This window comes from Coloeus monedula (assembly GCF_965178545.1).
Source record: "Coloeus monedula genome assembly, chromosome: 2".
NCBI lineage: Eukaryota > Metazoa > Chordata > Aves > Passeriformes > Corvidae > Coloeus > Coloeus monedula.
This window is the reverse complement of record NC_138782.1, coordinates 53,756,720-53,781,882: the sequence shown is the minus strand read 5'-3', so window position 1 is coordinate 53,781,882 and position 25,163 is coordinate 53,756,720. Positions and strand designations below refer to the sequence as shown.

Here is a 25,163-nt window from a genome sequence, read left to right as displayed (position 1 = left end):
TATGCTGCTAATTTCAGATTGCATCTATATGTATGCATATACCCCAGAGTCTTTACTGGTGCAGTTGTTTGCAGTTGTTGCAATAATGAGCTGCAAATGAGATCATTCCTCAGTCAAAATAGGTGTCCTCTGATTAGCAGTAGTCTTGGCCTCATATGTCTTTAAAGATGACTGTTTTTATTAGTTTGGAATAGAAAACAAACCTCTCTGTTCCTTTCTGGCGTGTTTTTGTCATGCTCTCACTTTGTTAGCTTGTTAACATAAGAGAGCTCTCATTTTATTAAAAAACAACCGTCTGACTGTGGTAATTTTACCTGTTCCATGCTAGAGCATGTTGCCCTTCAAGTTAAGCAACACATTAATTTGAGGCTACAAAGATGATGACAATGAAATATCTGGTAAATTATTGTGTGATTAAATTGTGTAAGACCGACTTATGCATGTTCACTGATAATACTATTTAATCAAATATATAATCTATATAATCAAAATCACCCTCACTTAATAAATTCTGGGCATCAGCACCCCATAGCTTACGAAGGAGAAAAAGGAGCAAGAGTCATTAATCATATTTCATGTTTCACACTGTCTGATAGCTGAATTGTTTCACGATTAAAGGAGGGAAGGGTTCTGCAGACCAGTTTGATGTAGCTAATTAATCTTTATTTTTTAAGTGGTAGAAACAAAAGTTTGCTTAGGACTGCCCTTTTTTCCTTCAGCTGGAAGTTAATGACAGTCTGTGCTGTTGGCTTTCACCACAGCTAGCTACTGTGCCAGGAAGCCTTCAGTTACTAGGACTTGGTTAATCAGGTTGTGTGTTAGTCTTTCTGTTCTGCAAGGCAAATCTATGCAGTGGAATGGGATTCCTAGCCTTCTAACTGCAATGGTTTGGTTAATTTTTCAATCCTTTGGTTTCCCACAGTTGCTTTGACAGAGCGATTGAGGTGTGGAGGCAGTTCCACTGTGATCTCAATGATCTCTCCCACTGGATAACAGAGGCTGAAGTGTTACTGGCTGATGCCCGTGGACCAGATGGCAGCCTGGAGCTGCAGACAGCTGGGCTGCATCAGCAGGTATGTGTGAATCGGGCAGAAAATGAGCAAGATGGAAAAAGCCTAGATTTTTGTCTAAAATTGTAGTTTTATAGATAGACATATGGATTTGCAGTGGGGCTGTCCAATTACACTTCAAAAAGCAGTAACTCTTAACATTTCTATTTTGGCTGCAGTTTAAAATTTATTCTTGGGGAAGAGCTCAACTCCTGCTTATAGTTTGGGGTTTTATAATTGCTCTTAGTATGGATAGGTTTGAGATAATTTGATAAATCAAATGTTGGCATAATTTGTCAGTTTATAAGTTTTGTTACAGCTTCAGAAATATGTTAATCAGATAAAAAATCCAGTATATTATTTCACTTGCTTTCAACTCATAATTTTAAAAAATGGACCCCAGTGAAGGTCATTTGTTACTTAGCAAATTATTTATTTAAACAAATAACTTTTGAAGATACTACCTTGTATATCAATCTAGAAAAAGAAGATTCCAAATACAGGGGTTTTATGTTTGATTTTTTTTTTTCTTCTGATTTTGGTTCTGGAATTTAGCTCCCTGATGTCTTTTTAGTTATTTTACTACCTTTTAAATAAGGAGAAGAAAACATCACTTTAAGGATCAAGGCTTTTTTTTCTTTTGAGAATATTAGTTATCCAAGTGTCAGATGTGAGTTGTGAAAGAAAAGTAAGTTCTATCTAAGACACAGCTTGTGTTTTATCCTTGTTGCTGCTTGAAGTTTTCAAGAATTTCACTTCTCTTTTTTGAAACATCTTATTCCTAATCTAGTTGCAAAGATATTTTTGCTAACAGTGTAAGATTTTTGCAGTGGTTAGGGATGTTCGAAAATTTAATCCTGACGTCTTCTGACTTTCTTTATGCTTCATGAATTTTCTGTGGCATCTAGGATGATGGCAGCAATGCCATAGTTATCCTAGCTAAAATACTCTGAAGTTAAAGAAGTATCTGGGGTATAGATTATGAAAAGAACAGGTTAAAAGTCATACCATCTGTTAGAACCACTAGGAAGTGCTGTACATTAATAGAAAAGGAATCAAATATGAGTGTAGATTTTAGCATGGATGGCTTAAATGAATTCTTGTGATTCTTTGTAGTATTTGCAGCCTATTCTGTGTCAGTATCTTTCTATGACACTTAGAAAATTGAATTAGTTTCAATAACAGAACATTAATAATTTGATCAACAGCATCCATTTCTAAGTAAGGTGGTTTTAAGTGCCTGTTTTTAGTAAAATAATATGCACCCAGGATTCATCCTATGTCTCATGAGCCAGATCAAAGTCACTTTAGGTCAGTAATAAAATTCTGTGTGGCTTTTACATTTCTGACAGGAACTCGAAGAGGGAGTCAACAGCCATCAGACCAGTGTTTCAGCATTGAACAGAACTGGAGAAGGGATCATACAGAAACTGTCTGCTACGGATGGGAGCTTCCTACAGGAGAAACTGGCAGGATTGAATAGACGCTGGAAAGCAATCACAACAGAGGTCATGGATAGACAACAGAGGTAATAAGTTAATCAAAAATTTGGATATCTGACCAGATGCAATAAGGAGAATTTCATTTAGAAGACTCTGGGAGAGAGAGTGCATTCTACTGCACCCTGTCATTAATCTGAATTTCCCTAATGTTCAGAGCTCAGTTTGGAACTGTTGTCTAGACAAATTTCTCATAAATCCATCTGCAGTTGACTGCTTAGTAAGCCTTTGTTTAGTACAACTCACAAAATGACTACCACAAAACTACTTTTCTTACACTTTGTACTTTGTTTTTAAAATAATTTCTTTATAAAGCCAGACTTTTTAGGAAGAATTGCTCAGCTACTTTCTCTGGCTGAAGCTGAACTGTAAGTACATCACATGAATTTTTATTTTATCATTGCTATAGATACACTAATTGAAACAACTTGTATTGTTCTTGAACCACAATATTGTAAAGTAAGATATTTATGTAATTACGTGTTTTTAACATCCCCTGGTACATTTAGAAATGTAATAGGAACTTGCTTAATTACTTAGTTTGAGAAATTTCATTAAAGTTTTATGTGATTTAGGGAAAGTATTATATATGTCCCTAAAACTTCCAGGAGAAAAATTCAGTGGCCTTATAATGACTTGGAATGATTAGGCGTGTAGGTGTTGTCATTACTATCGCTTACGTTTAATGTGTTCCACAGCCTTTTAAAAGTCTGTTTTGTGACTTTGGAACTAAAATACATCTGTTTTGAAGGTAGTAGTATTTATTTGCAAATATCTTGCATTTTAATGATGATGGTAGAATCTTTTCACGATAAAAATGAATCCTTTAAAATGCTCCCAGCACTGAAAAGCACTTGACTGTGGCATCAGAATTAATGTAGGACTGATGTGCTGGACTTTTTGTTTCACTTTTTAAGGCTAAAAGGAGAGAACCAGCAGCTGATAGAGTACAGAAAGAAGCTTGATGAGCTGCGTTGTTGGTTAGAAAATGTAGAAAATGCTCTGGACACAAGATTTACATTCAACCATGAAGAAAACTTGCAAGAATTACAGGCAAGATTGATTAGTGTGTTTATGTGTATACATCTGTAAGTCTTGTGTAAAGCATCAGGACATGGCTTTTGGCGAGGGGAATTTTCACATTGCAAATAGGCAAAGAAATATTATGGTTGTGTGAGACAATTTTGTGAGATTACTTACACAGGCAGGATGCACCCTGAAATGAAGTTGGGTTGAGTTGGTAACTGGTATGTAGCCAGAAGATGATGTCTGTGTATGAAAGAGTGAGAAATAGATATACTACTGATAAAATTTAGTAAGTAGAACTTCACAGGAGATGATTTGTGTGTGTGTCAGCTTCGTAATTGCTAAAACCTGTAGAAGAAAGCTGATAACCTTAAATGGTAAGTAATACCATTGTCCCATTTACTGGGCAATTGTAATACTTTTTTATGTGTGAGATTTTATTTAATCTGCTTTTTAAACTGTAAGGGTTTTGGCCATTTCAAGTAAGCTGTGTGCATATGTATGTATTTTTCCTGTTTATTTTGTGTCTGGCTTTGACAACAAAATGTCTTTGGTTTGTAGGATGTGTGAAAGAGAATGTTTCTGTAATACTAAAAGAACGAGAGGAATAGTCAGTCCAACTAACCTGCTTGCTCATTTTTTTAAAAATCAGTAATTTAAAAAAAGGCAACAAAAAACCCAACAAAATCTCAACCAACCTCTTTTAGACCAAATCTAGGTGGGAAGTCTTGAACAAGTGTTTATAAATGATGTAAAGTGGCTGCAGTTGTGTTTGCCTAAACAAATTGACTCACGTCAGCTGAGTATTTGATGCCTGACTGTCATCAAAGTGTAATTTTTCTTGTCATCTGCCTTAATATAAATGCCAGAAGTGAAACATAATAAATGTTTCAATAATTTCTAGATCAAGCATAGAAACCAAAATAGAAGCTATTCTGTTTATGTTTAGGGAAATGCCTAATATTGGAGTTAAAAGAAAGCTTTCCTCTTTTGCTTAAGCATGTATGCATTTTATTTCATTTCATCTAAAGCTCTTCTGTCCATTTTAGGTCTTAAGTGAAGAGATGGAAGTACTGGGTGGCAGACTGGAATGGCTGAACAGAACTGAACCTGAAGTGCTGTTGGATAAAAACATTGGTCTTCAGGAAAAAGACAAACTTTCTGATTGCCTGCAGTCCCTCAATGTGAGGTGGAATAAGGTGTGCATTTCTTCAGTATTGGGTACCTGAGGTTGACTATATGGAATGGTTGTTCTCCTTTTCCTGTATCTATGACATGTGGTGTGTACATAAAATGACTTGGAAGCCATGCAGGAATGATCAGGAAATGTACCCCAAACAATTTTCACACGAAAATACTGATGGACGTTTTTCCGTCAGATTGAGTTAATTTAATTAGCTTAGGTTTTCCTGTTTTGTTTTGTTTTGTTTTTTTCTTTTGTGTAGGCTTATTTTTTTGAAAGATGGATGAAAAGTATCAGCTAGATCAAAAATATTTTGCTTATTTGAGTCAAACAGTTAATGTATTAACTTGAAATTCAGAGAATAAATCTTTGCTATGTAGGAAAGTTGAATGCTTGTAGCAGTTAAGAAGAAGAGAAATTAAGCTGTGGTAAAGCTTAGTAAGAATCTTATCAAGTGTGTCTGGGTTTCTTCTTAAGCATAACTGCTATAAATTAGAAACTCCTGTGTTCAATCTCATTGGAAAGGCTGGTTGGAGTAAAACAAGAATTTTTTTCAAGCAAAGCCTGGAGATCCAAATGAAAAAAAAAATTAAATTATTTGAGATTATTTTATGGATGACAGAGGTAAGAATGTATTGGGGAAAGGGGCATTTGATAGTTCAGAGAAAGAAAAAAGATGTGTTTTTACCAGTTCAGCCATGAAAATGGGGATTCCCCCACTGCTTTGTATACTACATTTCCCTCACTGCATTTAAAAATTTTTAAAAAGCAAATAGGCAAATTTGTTTTCACTACAATGGAGTTGTAACATTTTTTCCTTTTTCGATTAGTTCCCTATTTCTCTACTTTTGTGCGACTGACAAATTATGCTTTGCATCATCTTTTCTTCAAAGTATATTCAAATGAGTTATAGTTTTGGTGCTTAGACAGTAAAAAACATGTAAATGACCAGTCTACAATAGTTTATTTATTTCTTCTCAATATTTAGGTATGACACTGGGATCTTTTGAAAAAAACCCACTTGAGTACCTCTTGAAGTTTTTATTGTTTTTAAAGGATACCTTCAAAAAATATTTGAAATGTATCTGAGGTGTGGTGTAGAATATTTTGTCTTTCAATAAGAGATTACTTTTCTGCCATTAATATAGGTTGTGTTACTGTTTTTATTTCTCTCTTCTGGTCTGTAGGTGTCCAGAGAAGTGCCTGACAAAGTGAGAGAATTGGAGGCATTTGTTGGGCAGTCCCATCTTGTTACGAAGACAAAGCCGCCTGGTGAGTGATCAGTCCTTCTGTTCTGCTTAATTGTCTTGAGTGTAATCCTGTTTGCAGTCACAAGTAATTGAAAAAGGAAAAAACTCTATGAACTTAGACAAATATAAATAAGAAATGTTGAACCACGGTGCTGTACTTAAGGCTGCCTTCATATTACTATGGGAGAGACAGAATGTTTGGGTAGGGAAGAAGTCACTCTACTGTTCAGGGCTGGGGGAGTCTTTTGGAGTTCCTCGAAGAGTTTTGAAATGGAGAAAGGTTTTAGTAAGGCTTAGGCTTCTTCATCAGGTCTAGGTACAAAGTAGAAACCAAAATAGCTGTGTTTGTGACAGGCTGGTTTCCTGTGGATTTGGGGTCATACCTTTGACTAATTAAGATCCACTAGAAGCTTTCCATACAGCTAACTATTTGTAAAGTATCTCTTGCATGCAGATTTTTTGCAGTCCTATAAATAAAGGCCATTCTGCTTCTTTTGGCTCAGTTAGGGACACAGATGGATCTCCCTTATCTGCTAGATACTTACCTTCCTGAATGTCTTAGGGAAGGCTGTCCAAATATATGTTCTTGTATGAGGCACTGACACTGGTCATATTTTCAAGTTGTTGGAGGCAGTTCAGCAGATACAGATTGTAAACAAAATGCCCAGGTCTCCCTTTTGGAAATTTAGGTAAAGACAACAGCCCTTGCCTGAAAAAATTTGCAACTCAAACATCAGTAAATTAACTCACTATTTTTTTTTTTTTAATTCAGCATCAGTAAACAAAATTTGAGGCAAACCAACTTCTGTTTAATCCTGTTAAAAACCTTGAATTCAGCTTGTTCTCCTTTCATACAAGGTGTTTGTTAAACAAAGCTCCTGTGTTTCATTGTTTGAGGGAAGTGTGAAATATTCATGCTCCAGCTTGATGTGACTTAATGTTTCTTGGAACTAGAACACAACTTCTGGAGTGAATCTTACTATTCATTCACCTCATTCCTCACTTCTTTGTTGTGTCAGGTTAAAAAGATAGAAAGGATGTGACTGAACTAGTGGGCATCTGTCCCTGCCTCAGACAGCTGTCGAATGCCAAGTCCATGAAGCATCTATTGCAGAAGCTTGACTTGTGCTTATTCTGAGCCAAGAGTGGAGAATACCTTTTTGCTACATAATAGAAAACTGAGGAAGAAAATTTTAGATGTTTATCTTAAAAAAAGTATTGGGTTTTATGCTTCATAAGGGTCAATTCCCTTTTGTATCAGAGAATGTTTAGCTTCATTTTATTAGATTTAATGTAATTTGGTTTTTGCAAGTTTTCATCTTGTTTATTTTGAATTTAGGCTGAATCATTAGGATGAGTCTTTGGCATGCAGTAAAAAAAATAGCTGCCTTAAAGGTGCACAAGAAATTTCTGATTACTTAGCTTCTGGTTGTTAAAATACAGTTTTTGCTGTGCTTTCTCTATAGACGCTGTTCCATATTTATAGGAATTACAAAACATCCCTGTTATTCCAAGAACTGCTCATATGGCCATGATTACTTTTTCTTTAACAGAACCCCCACACTCTGTTTCAGATATCCAAAAGGTGGTGCTAGCATCTTCTTCATTGGAAATTCCTGTTCAGACTCAGCAGGCTTTGGAACTTTCTGCACCTGCTGATCTGGACAAAACTAGAACTGAGCTGGCTGACTGGTTGGTACTGATTGACCAGATGCTCAAGTCAAACATAGTCACTGTGGGAAATACTGAAGAGATCAATCGGACTATTGCACGAATGAAAGTATGTGTTTTTGTGAAGGCTAGTAGAAAATTGTCTCATATTTTTAATAGTTTTTGCATTCAGTAAACAAATGAAAAGTAATTAAGGTGTTTAAAAACAAGGGGAAAAAACCCCTGACTGCAATTAAATGTATAACATGAAAGTTACACTTTAAATGATGTTCTTATTACACTCAGAGCCATTTCCGGTTAATTCTTGTATCCCTGTGTGAGCTAAGCACTGTTATATTTTTGTTTAAAACAAAGAAAATGGAGAATATCTCCTGACACCTTTTGGGGTTTGTATAGTTAACTTACCCTGAAGACTTTGGAGAAGCTTCATGTTTGCTTAGTGGGTGACCTTTGATTCACTCTTTACTGGTTTCTAATGGGTTTTGTTTGCTGTAGTTACACTAAATTGATTTCCAGAGGCACGCTAAGAAGATTGAAAATTGTAACAGAAATGCTTATGATGTAAATGTTTTATTTCTGTTGATAGCTCATGCTATGTTGAACTGTGATTAAGGGCAGTATTAGTGAGATGTATGCAGCTGTTAAGGTTCATTTTATATGACTTAATTAACTAAGTGTAGAGTAAAAACTGTAGGCTAAACAAGTGCTAAACTGTTTCTGTGAGTATCTCACATAGTCTGGAATTTGAAAGAATAACATGATGTACAGTAGCTTTGGAAATGCTTTGCTTTAACTGTATAATATTTGTAATATGTGCTTCTGGTACATTGCCATAGTAAGAGAACAACAGTTTATAAAACAACATTATATGGTCTGATTGTTCCTTACAGTTGTTTTCCTTCTTCACTTTCCCCCTGTACCCACTGCTGCTTCTGAGATATATAAATGATGACAGCTTGGTTAGGAGAAAAATAAGTTATGGAGGAGTGAAAAATAGATATTGGAAAACACTGGGCAACAACTGTGGTAACTGTGGCTTGTACAGTTAACTTTCACCTCTGGATTTTCAGTAACTGTAATTTACAATATTTTAGCTTTTTAAAGCAGTGCTATAATAATGTAGCAATTCAAAGGTTAAAGTACTGATGGGACCAGCAGTATCCTTGTGGAGACACATGTGGTTTTTTATCTACAAATAATACAGATGAATTTAACTAATTTCTACTTTTTGGACTTAAAAATCATATCCTAATTCTCAACAGATAACCAATGCAGATATGGACCATCGGCACCCGCAGCTTGATTCTGTTTTTACATTGGCTCAGAATTTGAAAAATAAAACTTCCAGTTCAGACATTAGGACAGAGATCACAGAAAAAAGTAAGTTTCTCCATCCTGTGTTTGTGAATACATTGTTTCCATGGCAGTAAAAATCTTCATATCTTTCTCTTAAAATCTCAAGTGAGCCTAGCTGAAGTTGCCTTCCTTGAAAAGGAAAAGAACACTTGGCAATTAAGTGGCTTTCATTTAAAAAGTCTAATGAAAATTCCTGGAACAAGAATTGCTGCTTGTTTTTTTGACTGGCCATTTTTTCAGGTTCAAAGGTCAATAGTATTGCTGGAATTTCAAAACATTTTGTGAAGAATTTGGGTTGCTTCACAGCCACAGGGATGAGGATTTTATTTATTGAGAAAAGGAGCTAATCATGTGTCTTTGTTTTTGTTGAACTTTGAGGCACTGGACAGTTAAAAACATGAATGTACTGACTTTAGGACAATGAGTTTGCATGTGTACTTTGAAAATTGTTGACTGACAGTAGAGATTTTAAGTCACTGACATGTACTTGAAAATTTAATTTCCAATTTAAAGGCCCCCACTCCCTCTGAAAATTTATTTTACTGGTACTTAAGAAATGTCCAATTGTCACAATTTGAAACTAATGGACGATCTGGTTTTGGAAATCTTAAGATTTGCTGGTTCCTAAGATTAGAAAATTCATGCAGCAGGGAATACCATAGTTAGAAGTAAAGATGGAAAGATATATTTTCTTATGTTCTCCTCTGTAATGTAGTTTTCCTTTACTACACCTACATGAATTTCTTTGGTGTCCATAAGACTCGATGTAGATGGTAGGCTCAGATAGAAAGCCCACAGATGGGTGGCTTTTCTGGGAGTCTGATGAGATGGCATCTGCTGTCGGAGGTTCACAGACTATGGATTGGTAGGGGGGAGTAAGACTCAAAGAAGCAACTTAGTTTTGCAGTTACTCAGAACTAGGGGTCAGGTGGAAACTCTGGAGAGGATAATAACCATGTACTCCATGGGAGTCTGTCAACGAGGGGACATTGGGTCAAGCATTCCTGATTCTTCAGAAAAGCTGAACAAAGAAGTAAAGGACTGTATGTTGAAAGTTTGAGTTCCCCTATAGTCATACCCGTCCAGGGTGGGAAAAGAGAAGCTGTATATTGTTCCATGGATTAAGCTTCCAGTAGATACTTTCGATGTGTGTGAAGATTTTCTGCCTGTCATAAAACATGAAAAAAAAAATGAAGGTTTTGTTACTACTGACATTTGTTAAGGACAGTTTGCTCTTTGAAGAAAAGTGAAGCTCAGGTCTGCTTTATGCACCTCGTTGTTTAAACACTGAGTATATACAGACACTAAATATTTATCAGAATATACTGATGTCCTACAACCTTCTGTGAGTCTGCTCTGTGTCATTAGACAAAGCGTAACTATGCAAATGCATAGGAGCAAAGAAAAGCTCCCAATTGCTTCATAGACACTGGGAATTTTAAAAACAGTCTAATCAGGAATCTTTTCCAGTCCTTCTGCCTGTGATAGCAGACTGGTACCCATGACAACTCTTTCTAGGAACTTACTTCTTGAACCCACTGAATCCTGAGGCTACCAGGAATGTCCCTATTTTTCTGTCCTGTTTTGCTGGAGATAGAAAAAAGAGTAAATATGTCAGCAGTATAGAGAGTAAGGTTCATTAATAAGAAAAAGTATATAAATAAGTATTTGTTCTATAATAGTAATGCTACTATGTAAATGTCAAATATCTATGCTTAAAAATTGATCCACAAGCTGCCTGTGGGTTGAAATGGATGAATCTGTATTGCACAAATTATTAGGTTTGTCCACCAGCATGGTGGAGTGATATTTACTCTGACACGTGGGCTTTGCTGCCAGAGTCTTTGAGAGCTTTGTGGAACTAAACAGAATATTGTTGAATGTATTAAAGTAAAGAGATTTTTCTCAAGCAGATGAAGCACAATGGCTTTGTATAATTGCAAAAGGTTAAAAAAAAAGTAAAGTTCACTTAAATGGTTTCAGTTTAAGCACAACCTTTGACATTTTTGCTTCATGGAAAATTGAAGTGACTTGAGTGTCAAGCATGTTAATTTTCTAATAAAATTGCATACTTACTGTTAAAATAAATACATTCAATGTCTTACATACTGCCTACCTCTTACTGCTCAGAGTGGAGAGATGTGCAAGAAATCCAGCTTAGTTTTTTTGGTTTTGATTTTTTTTTGCATTTACTTTTTTACTACACTCTTTTTTATTGCATTCTTTAGTGATATAATTTGTTCCCTGTAACTGTCACATCAGGTAGTAGACAAACCTGTTTCCACCTCTATAATCTTTCAAGTAATACACTTGCTTTAATGGTCTGTAAGTATCCAGGAAAATGTATGATGCCATGTATTTCTCTCCAAAGACAGATTCACTGCTTTTTGTAATGCACAATTTTTGTTCTAGGCTCTCATGTTGTCTTTTTCACTCCTTGTTTATTAAAGGTTAAGTGTGTTTATCCATCACCTAATTTAACTATTTATTGAGAGAGGAATGGAATACTTGAAGGAAGTGGGGTGTACTCAGTAACTTCTCTGTTCTGCCATCTACTTAAGTCTTAGAAACCTGTGGTGGAATTAAATTGCCAAAGTAGGTTGTTACTGGAGTGTTTCTACCTTGGCCAAAATTGTAGTACAGGTGCCATGAGACTCTTTAACACACGATGGTCTGGAATGCTTAGTTTGCTTTGTACAAGCTATCTAAACAGTATTTGTTTACTTATTTATTTGTACTGGTTTAAGTTACAGATGCACAAAGATGACTTGCTGGTCCTATCACCCTAAAATTGTGCTCCTTGGAGCTCTGCTGTCTTGTGTGTCTCTGCAGTGCATCTTCCCACATGTGTGCACTTAAAAAGTAAAAAATGCCTTTGAAATATTCTAGAAATAATAGTTGTTACTTGTATGCTGACCTGCTTAAACAAGAGGAAGCCAAACACCTGAATTTTTCATTTGCTTCTGTGAATGTCAACTACATGGGGAGCTGAAGTACTGAATATGAAGACTATTGTGTTTGAGAATGAGTTGTATTATTGGCTTTTGTCCTGAAAATTAAGAGGTAGTTATGGCTACTTGTTCATTTGCCTCATATTTTGCATGTTTTGTGTTGTCCTCCCCAGTGGAGAAGCTGAAGAACCAGTGGGACAACACCCAGCACAGCGTGGAGGTGCGGCAGCAGCAGCTGAAGTACATGCTGACAGACAGCCTGCAGTGGCATGAGCAGAGGCAGGAGATGGAGCACCTCATGGAGCAGTGCGAGCTCCGTCTGCGAATGCTCCTGCAGGCCCCAAAAGAGATGCTTGCCAAACAGATTGCAGAGAGCAAAGTAAGACCACTTACGCCTATTTTTTTTTCCATACCAGATTCCTCAGTCCTGATTCCTGTGTAATGCTACTGGATTCAATTGATGAGTGAATATGCAATTTAGTTGTTGTACTATTTTCTGTCTCTTTTTGGGCATGATGTTTTCTTAGTTGTCTATATTTTTCAATAAATCAGTTTTCCCAAGAATCACATTCTGGGAGGTAAACAGGTGGCATGCATGCATGTGTGTCTTTGAAAACTTACCTGAAATGAGTATAATATAGCATCAAAGAAATGATATTATGTAAAGAGCTTGAACCCCAGACCAGTTAAAGTTTAATGCTACTGCCACAGAATTGACTTCATAGAAGTATTTAACAGTAGTTTAGGAATGGGCTAAGGTATTTAAAATTGTCCTGAATTTCACTTCTGATGGGTAGTCAGGCATATCCAATGCTCTTTTTTTTTTTTTTTTTTGGATTCCATGCAATCTTTGATGCTTTTTATATCATGTCAAGAGTGCTGCGATAAATCTGTAAGTCTGGTGCTCTTTGTCCTGGTGGCTATCAGAAAAAGGGCAGGCTGTAGGTGGCACAGTATGAGAACTAAAGACACAAAGCAGTGAGGAGAGGCTCTTATTAGTACAGTATTTAGAACAGGCATATCATAGAGTTTTAAAAGTATGTGCATATATGTATACACACATATATATATTCATGAAGGGGCAATGTAGGGGTACAGCTGGGTGTGGAAAGAGGCAGGGAGTATGATTGTGAGAGTTGCTTACCAATCCATAGCTATTTAAGTACACAGTAAAGTTGTGTGCTTTTCACAACTATCTGACTTGTGTCTATCTCTACATGAGCAGGGAAATAGAAATGGACTGTTAGGTCTACTTTGTTTTCTTAAGTGAAAGCAGGCCCATGCCCAAAGAGAAAGCTGCAGAGGCCATAATATGCAACTGTATATATATATATGGAAATATTATTTTTGATTTAGAAATAATCTTGAGTTTAGATTCTCTAAAGTCAAGGTACAGTACAAATACCCTGCCACAATAAACAAACGCTTCTAATATATTTTCTTAATTTTAAACAAAACAAAACAAAAAAAAAAAAAAAAAAAAAAACAAAAAAACCCCAAAACAAAAAAAAAACCCACAAAACAAAAAAACCCCAAAGAATGAAATCAAATTCTCAGAGTGCTCATTTCATTTATGCTACTTTTAGATGCCGCTTATATTGCTATTTTAATAATTCAAACTTATTCATGCTACTCAAAATACAGAAGTATTTTTATTTCTGTTGCCAGTAGAATATAAAAGAGGATTTCTCTAACCTCTGGTGGTTCAGGCAAATACAACTTTTTCGCACCTATTTCTGTTTTGATTAGTTTGTTATCAGGACACTTAATATCTGTAGATTTTCTCTTTAAGATTTTACTTCTGGCTGAAAAACATGCACATTTTGCTTTTTAGAAAAGAAGAAAAAATGAGTTGTTTATAATATGTGATAAAATGCATAATATGAGAAATAGTCTGATTTTAATCTGTCTCATTTGGAATTGCTTTTAGCTGTTAGTACAGGATTTGCATAGAGGTGACATCACAGTAGCAGCATTCAATGATCTTTCTAATAAACTACTTCGAGAGTATCGTGATGATGACTCAAGGAAGGTGAAGGAAACCACTGACCAAATGAACACTTGCTGGGTTAATCTGAACCAAAGGTAATTACAGGATTTCACTCTATGTAGCAGCTGGTGTGTTAAACTTGCATTCTGTGTATATGTGTGTATTGTAGTCTCTTCTCTGCATGCTTTAGTGCAGCATTTAGGGCTGCTGTGGATAATTAGTTAATTGCAGTCAAGCTCTTTTGGTGATTGAAATTCCCACAGTTCACAATGGAAAGCTTCTGTATGACTTCCCATTCATGTGGTATATTTTTAAGCAGAAAAAGAAGGGACTCATCATGTTTCGTTTCAGGTTTTCTTGTGGCTATTACTCTCTTAAGTGTCTGAAAGTTCCTCTCTTGTTCTTTATTGCTGGTATGATTTATGTATTTGTAGTTTGTTATTGTAATTTCTTTTCATAAGGCTGTAGGTGTTCAGCTTCATCTTTCCATGTATTAATTCATTATGGCCTTCCATCTAATGGAAACTTCCCCTGAATAGGGCTGTGCTTTGGGTTCTCAAGTGCAATCCTTCTAGTACTCCCACCTGGAAAATACTTGACCTGTAGGAACTGAGACTTAATTGAAACATCTTTCTATTCATCCTCTATTTAAGATGTATCTGCAGATATGTCTCAATAAAAGGATTGTATTTTCCTATGCATAATTTTTTCCTTCAGGGTAATCTAATTTCTGCAGAAATGTTTTTTAGTATATGGTATTGATAGACAATTAACATTTAGAATAGTGTCTGACTCTGCAATCTAAAACGCTATATGCATTGTGGTTAGAAGGAGAGAAGACAAAATTGATCCTCTGTATGTGGGAGTGGGGAAGATGACAACTAAATTCTATATGTATATGTGTGCCTGTGAAAGAAGCAGCTGCTTTTGGAATGGGATGTCAGTTACAGGAATGAAAAGCCTATTTAGTAAAGCTTATGGAGCTGATGTTACCTCTTGAAGAGTGAGAGGAGGAGAACATTATAGAAACTGTGGAATTATAGAATGGTTTGAATTGGAAGGGGCCTTAAAGATCATCCAGTTCCAAGCCCCCTGTCATGAGCAGACCATGGTCCACTAGACCAGGCTGCTCAAAGCCCCATTCAGTCTGACCTTGGACACTTCCAGGGATGGGGTATTCACAGCTTCTCCTGTTCCAGTACTTCACCACCCTCAGAGTGAAGAATTTTTTCCTGATTATCTAATTGAAATATGCCCTCTTTCAGTTTAGAGCCATTACTCTTGTCTTATCCTTACATGCCCTTGCAAAAAGTCCTTCTCCATCTTTCACATAGGCCCCCTTCAGGCTCTGCAAGGCTGCTTAAGGTCCCCTGGGAGCCTTTGTTTCTCCAGGCTGGACAACTCCAATTCTTTCAGCCTTTCCTGATAGGAGAGGTGCTCCAGTCCTCAGCATATCTTAGTGGTTCTCTGGACCTGCTTCAACAGGTCTACATCCTTCTTATGTTGGGGCCTCAGTGCTGGCTGCAGCACTGCAGGTGGGGTCTCACCAGAGCAGAGCAGAGGGGCAGAATCCCCTCCCTCACCCTGCTGGCCACGCTGCTTTGGAGACAGCCCAGGACACAACTGGCTCTCTGGGCTGCAAGCACACATTACTGGGTGATGTCCAGCCTCTCACTCACCAGCACTCCTGAGTTTTTCTCAGCAGGACTATTCTCAGTAAGCAGGTAATGAAGGAAGCAGAGTAGAACATCATCTTATCCTTCCTTGGAGGAAAATGGTTCTTCTGTCATTTTGTGCTTTGCATGTGGCAGCTTGTTTCCTAGTTAATTAGAGGATGAAGGGAAACAGCTCCTTGTTGGATTAGCACTGACAGTAGACTAAAATTCTGTAATAGTCTCATTCACATTCAGACTTTGCAGTGTTTATGGCTAGAACTGGCATAAGACTGCCCACTACTCAGAGAAGGTGACCAGAAAGAAGAGCTCCTGCCTGGAAGCCTCTAATTATTTTTGAATCTGCTTAAAGTTTAAAATAATAAGCTACTGCATTTTGTTGTGTATAACTGAAGCTCCTCAATTATCACTGGGGCTACTCTTTGAAGTCTGCAGCCTAAGGAAGGTGAATATCTGCTTTGTTTATTAACTAGTGGCAGAATGTAAAGGACAACTCTAAGAGCCAGTTGGTAGCCAGTGTAACCCCATCTGAGCAACACGGTAGAATTAAAAGGGGAGAATGTGCAAAGAAAGCACCTTTTCAACAGGATGAAGGTTTTTATTTGCTTTAAATGCAAGAAATAGAAATACCAGTGACAAGGCTTACTTTTTGTGGCAGATCTTGGGACATGCGGGGTTGTACATAGAGTGGACATGTAGCCCTATGGCTTTTGTAAGGACAAATCTGTATTTATAGCATAATGCTTTAAAATACCAGTTTGTTCCCCTACGTGGAGGTTGTGGAAAGGGTCCTTAGTAACATCACCTGAAAGGATTGTGGTCCTGAACAGCACAAGAACACTACCAGGAAGATTGTAGCCATGGCATGTAAAGTCAAGGAGCTTATTTTAAAACTGTTGGCATTAAGAGATTGAAGCTCCCCAGCTTGACATTGTGTAAATCGGATACTTTGCCCAGTGGCTATTTGTGTTCCATTTTTATACTTTGGGGTGAAACTATAGTCATTCTGAGTGTTTGTGCTGCCTTGGAAATGGATTATAGTTGCTTTCTGTACTGTCTCAGATGTTAGTTTCTGAATTTCTTTTGGTCACACACTTACATGCATTGCAAATTTTTAGTTTAAATCTGAAAAAATAATTGTGTAGAATAGAAACCTGAAACAGAGCCATGAAAACTTAAATAATAGAATAAGGTTTTTTTTTTCTTGGGTGTGTCTTTGCCAATAGAATCTGCATGGACTTTCTCCACTCTCACTGTATTAAGTTAGCTGCATTTGAAAATAATTCTCTAGCTTTTCCTCAAATTTAGTTCTTGCATCCTGGAAGATGTACAGATCCTATGTCTGTTGAGGCTGCTCTAATGGTATCAGAATTATTTGAAAGTCTGAGTTACATTTTTATAGCATGGGGTAGTTGTTAATATGCAGTACAGAATTCTCCATTTTCTATTTTATGTTTGAGGCCTTTAGTAGAAGGGGATGAAAGTATTTCCATCTGCTCTGTAAAAGTGTTGCTCGCTACTGCTATGGATGTCCTCTTTAAAAACACTCTTAGAACATTAGTTCTAAATTTGTACGTATTTAGTGAAAGGATTGTTTTTCAGCTTTAATTCAAATGTATGGCAGCAGTGGGACGGTAATAGGATTTAATTCTTTCCTTAAAGTTCAACCAAGCAGAAAGCTTGAGAAATTAAAACTAGGATGAACACAATATTCTTCAGTGAAGGTTGTTAACTACAAAGTTTGGGTTGTCTCGATTCCTATCTAGTACATCAGTACATAGACTTAGAGATCTGGGTCACTTAGTGTTTCATCCTTTGGAGCTGTTCTTTTTCTTTGAAGGTCACCTTTATTACCAGTCTGTTCTTCCTGTTGTCACTCCTGTTCTTCCACCTTTGGCCTTAACCCCCTGCTAGGGAAGAAAATCCCTGCAGAGGGAGAGGGATTTGAAGTTAGAGCTCATAACTGCTTTTACTTTACGTTTTTCTCACAGTTCCTTGGTGTGCTGTAATTTTTTAGCTGGTGCTTATTATCTTTTCTGGACTACATCTATCCAACTACTTGTTATCCCTAGCATGGCTACATATTATTTTTTCCTCAAGACTGGGTGAAGCATACCAGCTGCAAGTGAGAAGCAAGAATGAAGGCTTCTTGCTCTTCTAGTCATTTGCTAATAGCCAAAACTTGGGCAAGCATGAAGTCAGGAATGATTCTTAGATTCTTATTTTGGATAAAGCAATTAATAACAAGTGACATACGTCCTGAGCTCCTAAAGTAGGGGTTGCAAATCCTTGTGCAAATTGTCTCCTAAAAATTAGTTATGCTAAAACTTAGGAATGTGAGCCTGGCAGAATTGGGGTTGCATGAGGTTTCCTCACAGTCCTTGAAAGAAAACAGCTTTTACTTGTATCTGCCTCATCTGATGTGCTAGTTAACCAGGCTACTTGCTTTGAAATGTCAGTCTGAATGGTACTGAACACCCACTGCTTCTTTTCTAAAAGGAATATTTTAACTAGTACTGAAATTCGCAATTCCTTCATACTGCTGAGCAGTGCTTCTGCCACAGCATGAGGACGAAAGAAAGCTGAAGTAGATGGGAGGATGCAGAAGACACAAGTTTGGGCCTGTCTGGAGAAATGTGGGAATACCAAATATTGAGTGTTTTGGTCTTGTCTGTTTTGAAATTAAATATCCCTTTGCCCCTAAAATCTTACTATACAGTTAGTGCTTGATGTGAAAATAAAATTGAACTTTCTACTTACGCAGCAGCAGCACTCTAGCTGTTAGCTTTGCTAGAAGTTTCTCTACAGTGTGCTGGCGTGGGACAGCTTGTTTCTTTTGTCCTGATTTTGGGAGAAGGAATGCTGCATAATAACAGCCTCAAATAGATGAAATTTAGTTTTTCATGCTTTATTAATGTTGCTAATCAGAGCTTTTAAAGTTGCTGACTATAATAGTTTCTCATCTGGGTTTCATTTCAATCACAAGGAGACAGTATGTTACGCAAAAGTGTAAGGTGATTTATTTCCTAGGAAATTGTTTGAAGTTGCTCATAAGTTAAAATATTTGGATTATGTTGTTATTACATGAAAAAATCCCCTTACGGACACATATTTTAGTATTTTTATCAGTCAGAAATCTTTTATATGATTGAAAATTTGGACTATATTCTGCCAGTCTTTTTTTAGATTTAAGTTTGTTGAGAATGGCTTGACTGTTATGATGGCAGTGTATTATTCTGTTTGTTTGAGAGATAGTGTTAAAAGTCTTGTCTTCTAGCAGAGAAGAACCAGGTATTTGACTTTTCATCGCTTAGCACTTTAACTCTTAAGAATTTATGGCAGTGTTTCTGCTCACTGTAAAAGAGGAACCAAAAATACCCCAAACACTCAGTGCTTCTACTCTGTGTGGGTTTTGTTGATAGGGAAAAGCCCATTTTTCACACATGGAAATACCATTTCTACCATTTGAGTTAGCATAAGTTGATGATGGTAATACTCTAAAAGGAAAATCTAGGTTTTAAATTAATAACTTAGTTTCTTCTGCATGCCTTTTTAAAAAGGTCAATGACATGTATAACCAGTTCAGGACATCTGTGGGTAGCTATAGATATACTAACCGGAGAAACAGTGATATAAATAATGATAAAACAAGCTGTACAGATGTGTAGTTTCTTAGTAGAGATACCTTTCAGATTTCCTTTTAGTAGTTTCATTATGATGTATATAATGCTGTATGTTGTGGGGGAATATTCTGACACTTGTCTTGTTTTCAGAGCTGTCGATCGGCAGAATTTCTTGGAGACAGAGATGAAGACAGTTCAGGCCTCACACAAGGATCTGGAGAGCTTCCTCAAGTGGCTTCAAGAGGCAGAGACAACAGTTAATGTTCTGGCAGATGCATCCGAGCGTGAGAACACTGCTCAGGACAGTGTCTGTGTAAGGGAACTCAGAAAGCAAATGCAGGTGAGAAACTAAATAATACTGCTGTTATTCAGGCTTTCTTTCAATGGCAAATGTTAGAAAGAAGAGTTATCTACTTGCTTGGGGAAAGCTGCAGCCTATTGAAAGGTGTTTCCTGAAACAGTGTTTTAGGAGTCAGGTGTATGAAGGAAGCAGATTTCTCTTCCTAAAATTTGAAGTACACACTTTAGTGTATGTCCATGGCACTGAGGGCTCTTAAATGTCCTTGGAGGGTACATTCAGGAAGTGTACGCTTGATTAAACCAAGTCACGTTGTGTGATTGTCCAACCAAACAATTTAATCTACTTCCCTCCAAGTAAAGCCCTCCTGGGCTGCATTGTCTCCTATTTCTGCTTGCCACCTTCCTCCTGCTTTCCCAGTAATCCAAGATGTTGTTGTGCTTGGATTACCCCTTCTCCCTCTCCTACTGCCCAGCAGCTCCCCAGCTGACCTTCCTTTCTTGTACAGGCCACAGACTGGAAATCTGAGAAACGACTGAGGAGTTTTACTGACACCACTTACTGAATCCTGCACTTTGGGTTTGGATTAATGTCATCTGTGATCTAAGTGGGTTTGAGCAGCTTATAATGAAAAGATGTTGCTTTTAGTAGCACATGTAATAGTAATCTGAACATATCTAAGCTGAATTGAAATGAAACAAGACTGTTAGAAGTATCTGATAACAAACTATTCTCGTTAATTGTAATAAAGAGCACAGTATTTTGTGGCAGTTTGTATCTGTTGAAGATGACATGTCATCAATGTTCAAATGATTCTAGTCAGTCAGGTAACTTATCTATAGAGATGTGGCTTTTTGTGATATGCTGAGACTAGTCTGTAGTGGTGACACTTAGAACTTAGTATTACGCTTTCTATTGGCAGCGCTCCCAACTACTGTAATGTAGTGGAGGTGGACGAGCTAAAACAGGGCACAGGCAGCTAACAACAGAAGGCAGTGCTGTGTGTAAATAGAGTTATTTCTGCATTACCTTGCACTCTATGTAGTCAATCACACCAAGATACAACTGTTATTTCACAATTTGTTGGCTCATGTGAAGCACCATGAGTGTGGAAGGCTGTTTGCCATTCTTTGTTGTGCTGCAATCTGATTAAAATTGCTCTGTGAGGGGACCACTGTTGGGCAAGACTGCCTGCTGTGTGGAGAAGAAGGTCTATAACCAACTCATGACCATGCACATTGTCCTGGCTTGTAACAACTGACAAGGCAGATGGAGGTGCTGTGGCATGACCTCCCCTGGTTCAGCATCCTGTAACTGGATATAGTCCATCTTTTTCTGAGACTGCTTCTACACACTGTGCACATGAAGTATCATCACTTAACTCACCCATGACCTTATATAATATTGTAAGCCTTTTCTGGGTACCCTGGGAAGTGAAGTAGAGCATGTCAAAGACTGTCATAATGACTTCCAGAATGAACTTTGTCTCCTACCACCATACAGTCTTACTTTAAATGTAAACGAAGACATTAATAGAATGTCACTGACAAACCCTCCCAAATCACTGTTTATGTTTTCAAATATTTGTTGAACTTCTGAAAACAAAATGAAGTGCTAACACCTTGCTGCACCTCAAAATATCAAGCCCATTCCCTTGCAAGTTATTGCTGTAATGCTAGATTTAGTTTAACAAGCTGCAGCTTTCCCTGGGAGCTCAAGGGAGCTGCTTAGGGCAGTGCGACCATTTCGCCCTCCCGTAGTCCATTTTGGACTGCTCTGCAGTTTTGCTCCAAAAGCTATCAGCGTTACAACCAGTGATGGCGAAGGAGGCGAGAACGGTCTCTTCATAAGGGATTAAGAGAATCTTGTAATAGTTACCTCTTGTCCCGGCAATCCCCAGAGGCAGAGAGACCTCGTGATCCGGGCGCAGGCGGGTTTTGTCAGGCGGTACATCGGTGGAGTTGGGGTACTGGAACCAGTAGCGAGAGCCTGAGGGAGTGGCCAGGGGCAAGGAACGGGAGGGGGCAGGGGGGGAACAATGTGGGATAGGAAAAGCAATGGGTAAACAGATCACCACAAGTTCTTAAGCTGAATATCTGATTAAACAAAGATAATTTCCTGTTCTTCCTCTGTTATGTGATGTAAAATAACAGTGTTGTTCTCTTAGTGCTTTGTTGAATATATGAAGAAATACTGGTTTTAAGGGTAGTGGTTAAATGGTTTTAAGAAGAATGCAGGGATTATAACCTTCTCTGCTCTGTATGAAGATGTCTGTGCTCCTCAAGGCCTGTGCATTAAGTAAAATTTTACTATAAGTTTAAGGTGTGATAAATTCTAGATGAAATGAGCTGAACCTGGACAAAACGTGATGGATTTGTTGTTGTTGCCATTGTTACACGTCATGCATTTTCAAAATAGGATCATCTGTTAAACTGGCATCTGGTAATCTGGGAGGACTATCCTCCATTACATTTTGGGCCTAACTTTTTTGGCTGCAGCTCAAGTCACTCTGCTGTGGAATCAGTGATCTGAGCACTTGAAGCCTTGTTTTGCCTTTCATTGTGATACCTGAGGCCAGCAACAGTACTGTGCAAATAATGCAGACTTTGAGTGTGGTAGCAATGTCTTTTCGAAAAGGAAAAATCCACGCTTGTGTCATCAGTCAGTTAAATTCATTCTCTCAGTATCTAAATGTTGTAGAAGTCTTCCTTTCAGGTTAGTGCCAAAACACTACAGTCTGTGTTGGAAAATGTTTAGCAGTGACCTGAAAGAGATTAAAACCTAATTTAAAACAGGGATGCAGAAAATAAGGTAGGAAATAGTAAGAAGTAGTGCAATATATGTAAAGTCCTGTGCCTACAGATATGACGGCGTTCAAAATAATTCAAAGATTTTTTTGTATTGTAAAAAAAAAAGTCAGCATAAGTAGTGGCAGTTTGTCTCACTGCTTGATTCAAACTTGCAGATTGAAACACCGAGAAGATAAAAAGCAGAACTGAAGGAAGAAAGTTGTGGACTGTGGGCTCTGTCTTACACAGAAGAGGTTTCAGCTTTTGTTCAGTCATTTCTGAATGCTTCCATGGTTTCAGAGTTGTGCTGCATCATAGGTTTCCTTAAAAGATATTTGGTAAGAGCATGTCAGCTAATAATGGTAGGCTCAATCTAGAAGGTTATAGAAGCACACTTCTGGTGGGAATGGATGTAAGCCAGGAGCAATGGCATCCAGAGGAACAGTTCAAATAAGTGGTGGAGATGAGAAAAGACAATGTGCCTGGCAAGGTGAATATGGATGGTGAGATTTCTATATACAGAGTAGAATGTGTATATCTGTTTACTCAAAATGATGTTGTTAGTGTTGCAGACAGATCAAGAAGAAAGCAGAGTACAGGTAAACAGGGTTTATCTAAGGAGTGGTAGAAACATTGATTCAGTCCTAAAAATAAAGGTGAGAAGGTTGTCTTCACATAACTGGTTGGAAGAGATTTTAAACGTCCTGTATGAAGAACCTGAACCTTGCATTCATCTTCTTGGTAGGAAAGTGCCTTAGAAGAGGCAAAGCAGTGTATAATGTGCTGATATCTAAGCTGTGTGTTATTCTGGATCATATGAACTTGTCAGGATAGCTGTTGCCTGCATATTGTGCTGATTGATGTGCTTGAAATGTGTAGGTACCTTTTCATGTGGAAATATGCACATTAAATCATATGATTACCTGTAGTGGTGTGCTCCACCTACTGTGTTCAGGCCTCCCTGAGCCTTTGCTACAGCAGCCCCTCTGATACAGGTTTAAGTAGATTCATCACAGCGCCTTTGGAAGCAATGAGTAGCTGGCTCTGGTTATGCTGCAGTTTTCCCACACCTAGGGGTACGTTGGCTGTATTGCATTGGAAGTGCTTGCTGGTAGCAAAACACTTCCATGCTCTTGAATGTCCTGCTGTCATCCTTAGCTGGCTTAAATAAATTCTGCTTTGTCATGGGAAATACATCAAAATTGTATTAGCTCTTTGGATTCAAGGATGACTTAGAGAAGGGGCTGATGATGCAACTGTATGCTTTTACTTTATCAAAACCCTATTTTTTCTTGTCTAAAGTCATTCTGGAAAATATGTAATTGGAAGTGACTTGTGAAAAGCATTCCTACTTTCTGATGCAAGTGAGAATCCTTTGAGATCCCTTTGACTAAATTAGCTTTAAGAGAGTTTTTATAGGAAGAGGTTTACCCCCTGCAGTTTTCCCTTTTGTGTTGGGTAATCTAGTTTTGAGAAACGCTTGTGATTTATTAGCCTTTAACGTATGGCTGATATAATTAGAGCAGGTATCCCTGTGCTCCTCTCTCAAGATTTATAACACAATCTGTTATTCACTCACTCTACAGCTCTGCCAGAGCTGCGTTCAGTCTGAGAACGAGAGCATCCTTTCCCAGAGTGAGGGAGCAAACACTCAGTCTGCTGATAGAAAGCAGCTACTAGGGAAGAGCAACTGTTGTGATACGCTGGAGCCGTCTTCCTGAAGGAATTCTTTTTTTGTTCCTGCAGCTTTCAGGCTTAAATTAATAACCTTTTTCTGGCTATTTAGTGCACTCCTGAACGGTGGCAGACGACCGGCTGCTCAACTTCATTTGCCCTCTGCAAAAACAGAGCTGAGCAGTACCGATTAGAAGAATCTGTGAAGGCTGTTATTTTTTTGCATTTGTTTTGTGGGGTTATTTTAGGAGAAAAACTTATGCTATATCAATCTTCTTTGCCTTTGAAACGTATAAAGCCTGTAGCTTGCAAAAGCAGTCCTGGAAGAGAGCATGCTCAGAAAGCTGGCAAATCATTGTCCAGTGACCGGGAGGAAATGATAGTTGCTCTTCATTTATAATGCAAATTCTGAGGTATCTTCAGAAGTGTGGCAAACTTAAAATGATGGCTGTGGTGAGATCCTCTCTTCAGAAAGTTGTGGTGTTGTTGCATCGTTTACAGAGGATGGCAGTTTCTTCTCCCCGTTACCAGAAGCTTTGTAAGGTAAGAAACGTAAGCCTTAAATGTCGTGTGTGTTTTGCTAACTCTGTTGTCTTTCTGAGATAAAAAGAAAAGATAGTGAGCATGGGGTGAGTGTCAAAATCATCTAGGCTGTCTAGTGTGTTTAAAGCTGTAATGCTCTCCATGTGTGTTTTGTTGAAGAATGCAATACAAAAAAAACCAAAACAACCCTATGCTTGTCTGACTGATACATTTTTTTTAGAAAAGTGCTCTCTTGCCCACCATTCAAGTCTCTGGAAGTAAACTGTTATGTTCAATGATTTCATTTGTTTTTTATAAAATAGTACCACTTCTTTTCCATGGAAATAATTAGCTCTTGGTAAATGTGATTCTTTAACTCCTGTGTACCCATTATATAGAATAACTGCGTTTTTCCATGCCCAGTGTTATTTTTCTTTTGAGTTTTTTGAAACTTTTAATTAGCAATGAGTTCAGCACACTAATACGCAGCCATTAATTTCTGACTTCACTGATTGAGTTCTTTCATGGTTAAAAAATCAGGAAAGTTGGAGGAAAAGCATGTTGACATAGGCTACCACTTACTGGTATTTTTGATGGTACCTATTTTGG

The 25,163-nt window shown here is 37.6% G+C and overlaps 1 protein-coding gene across 1 annotated transcript in view; it reads left to right on the top strand.

Annotated features, from left to right (window-relative positions):
* UTRN (utrophin) overlaps positions 1–25,163 on the top strand; it is a 324,375-nt gene that overhangs the window by 106,547 nt on the left and 192,665 nt on the right. The window contains exons 42-51 of the mRNA XM_082303315.1: positions 923–1,073; positions 2,402–2,577; positions 3,466–3,601; positions 4,624–4,773; positions 5,945–6,029; positions 7,582–7,787; positions 8,941–9,058; positions 12,159–12,364; positions 13,916–14,070; positions 19,422–19,611. Of these exons, the coding sequence (XP_082159441.1) occupies positions 923–1,073; positions 2,402–2,577; positions 3,466–3,601; positions 4,624–4,773; positions 5,945–6,029; positions 7,582–7,787; positions 8,941–9,058; positions 12,159–12,364; positions 13,916–14,070; positions 19,422–19,611 (1,573 nt within the window). The remainder of the gene's footprint in view (positions 1–922; positions 1,074–2,401; positions 2,578–3,465; positions 3,602–4,623; positions 4,774–5,944; positions 6,030–7,581; positions 7,788–8,940; positions 9,059–12,158; positions 12,365–13,915; positions 14,071–19,421; positions 19,612–25,163) is intronic.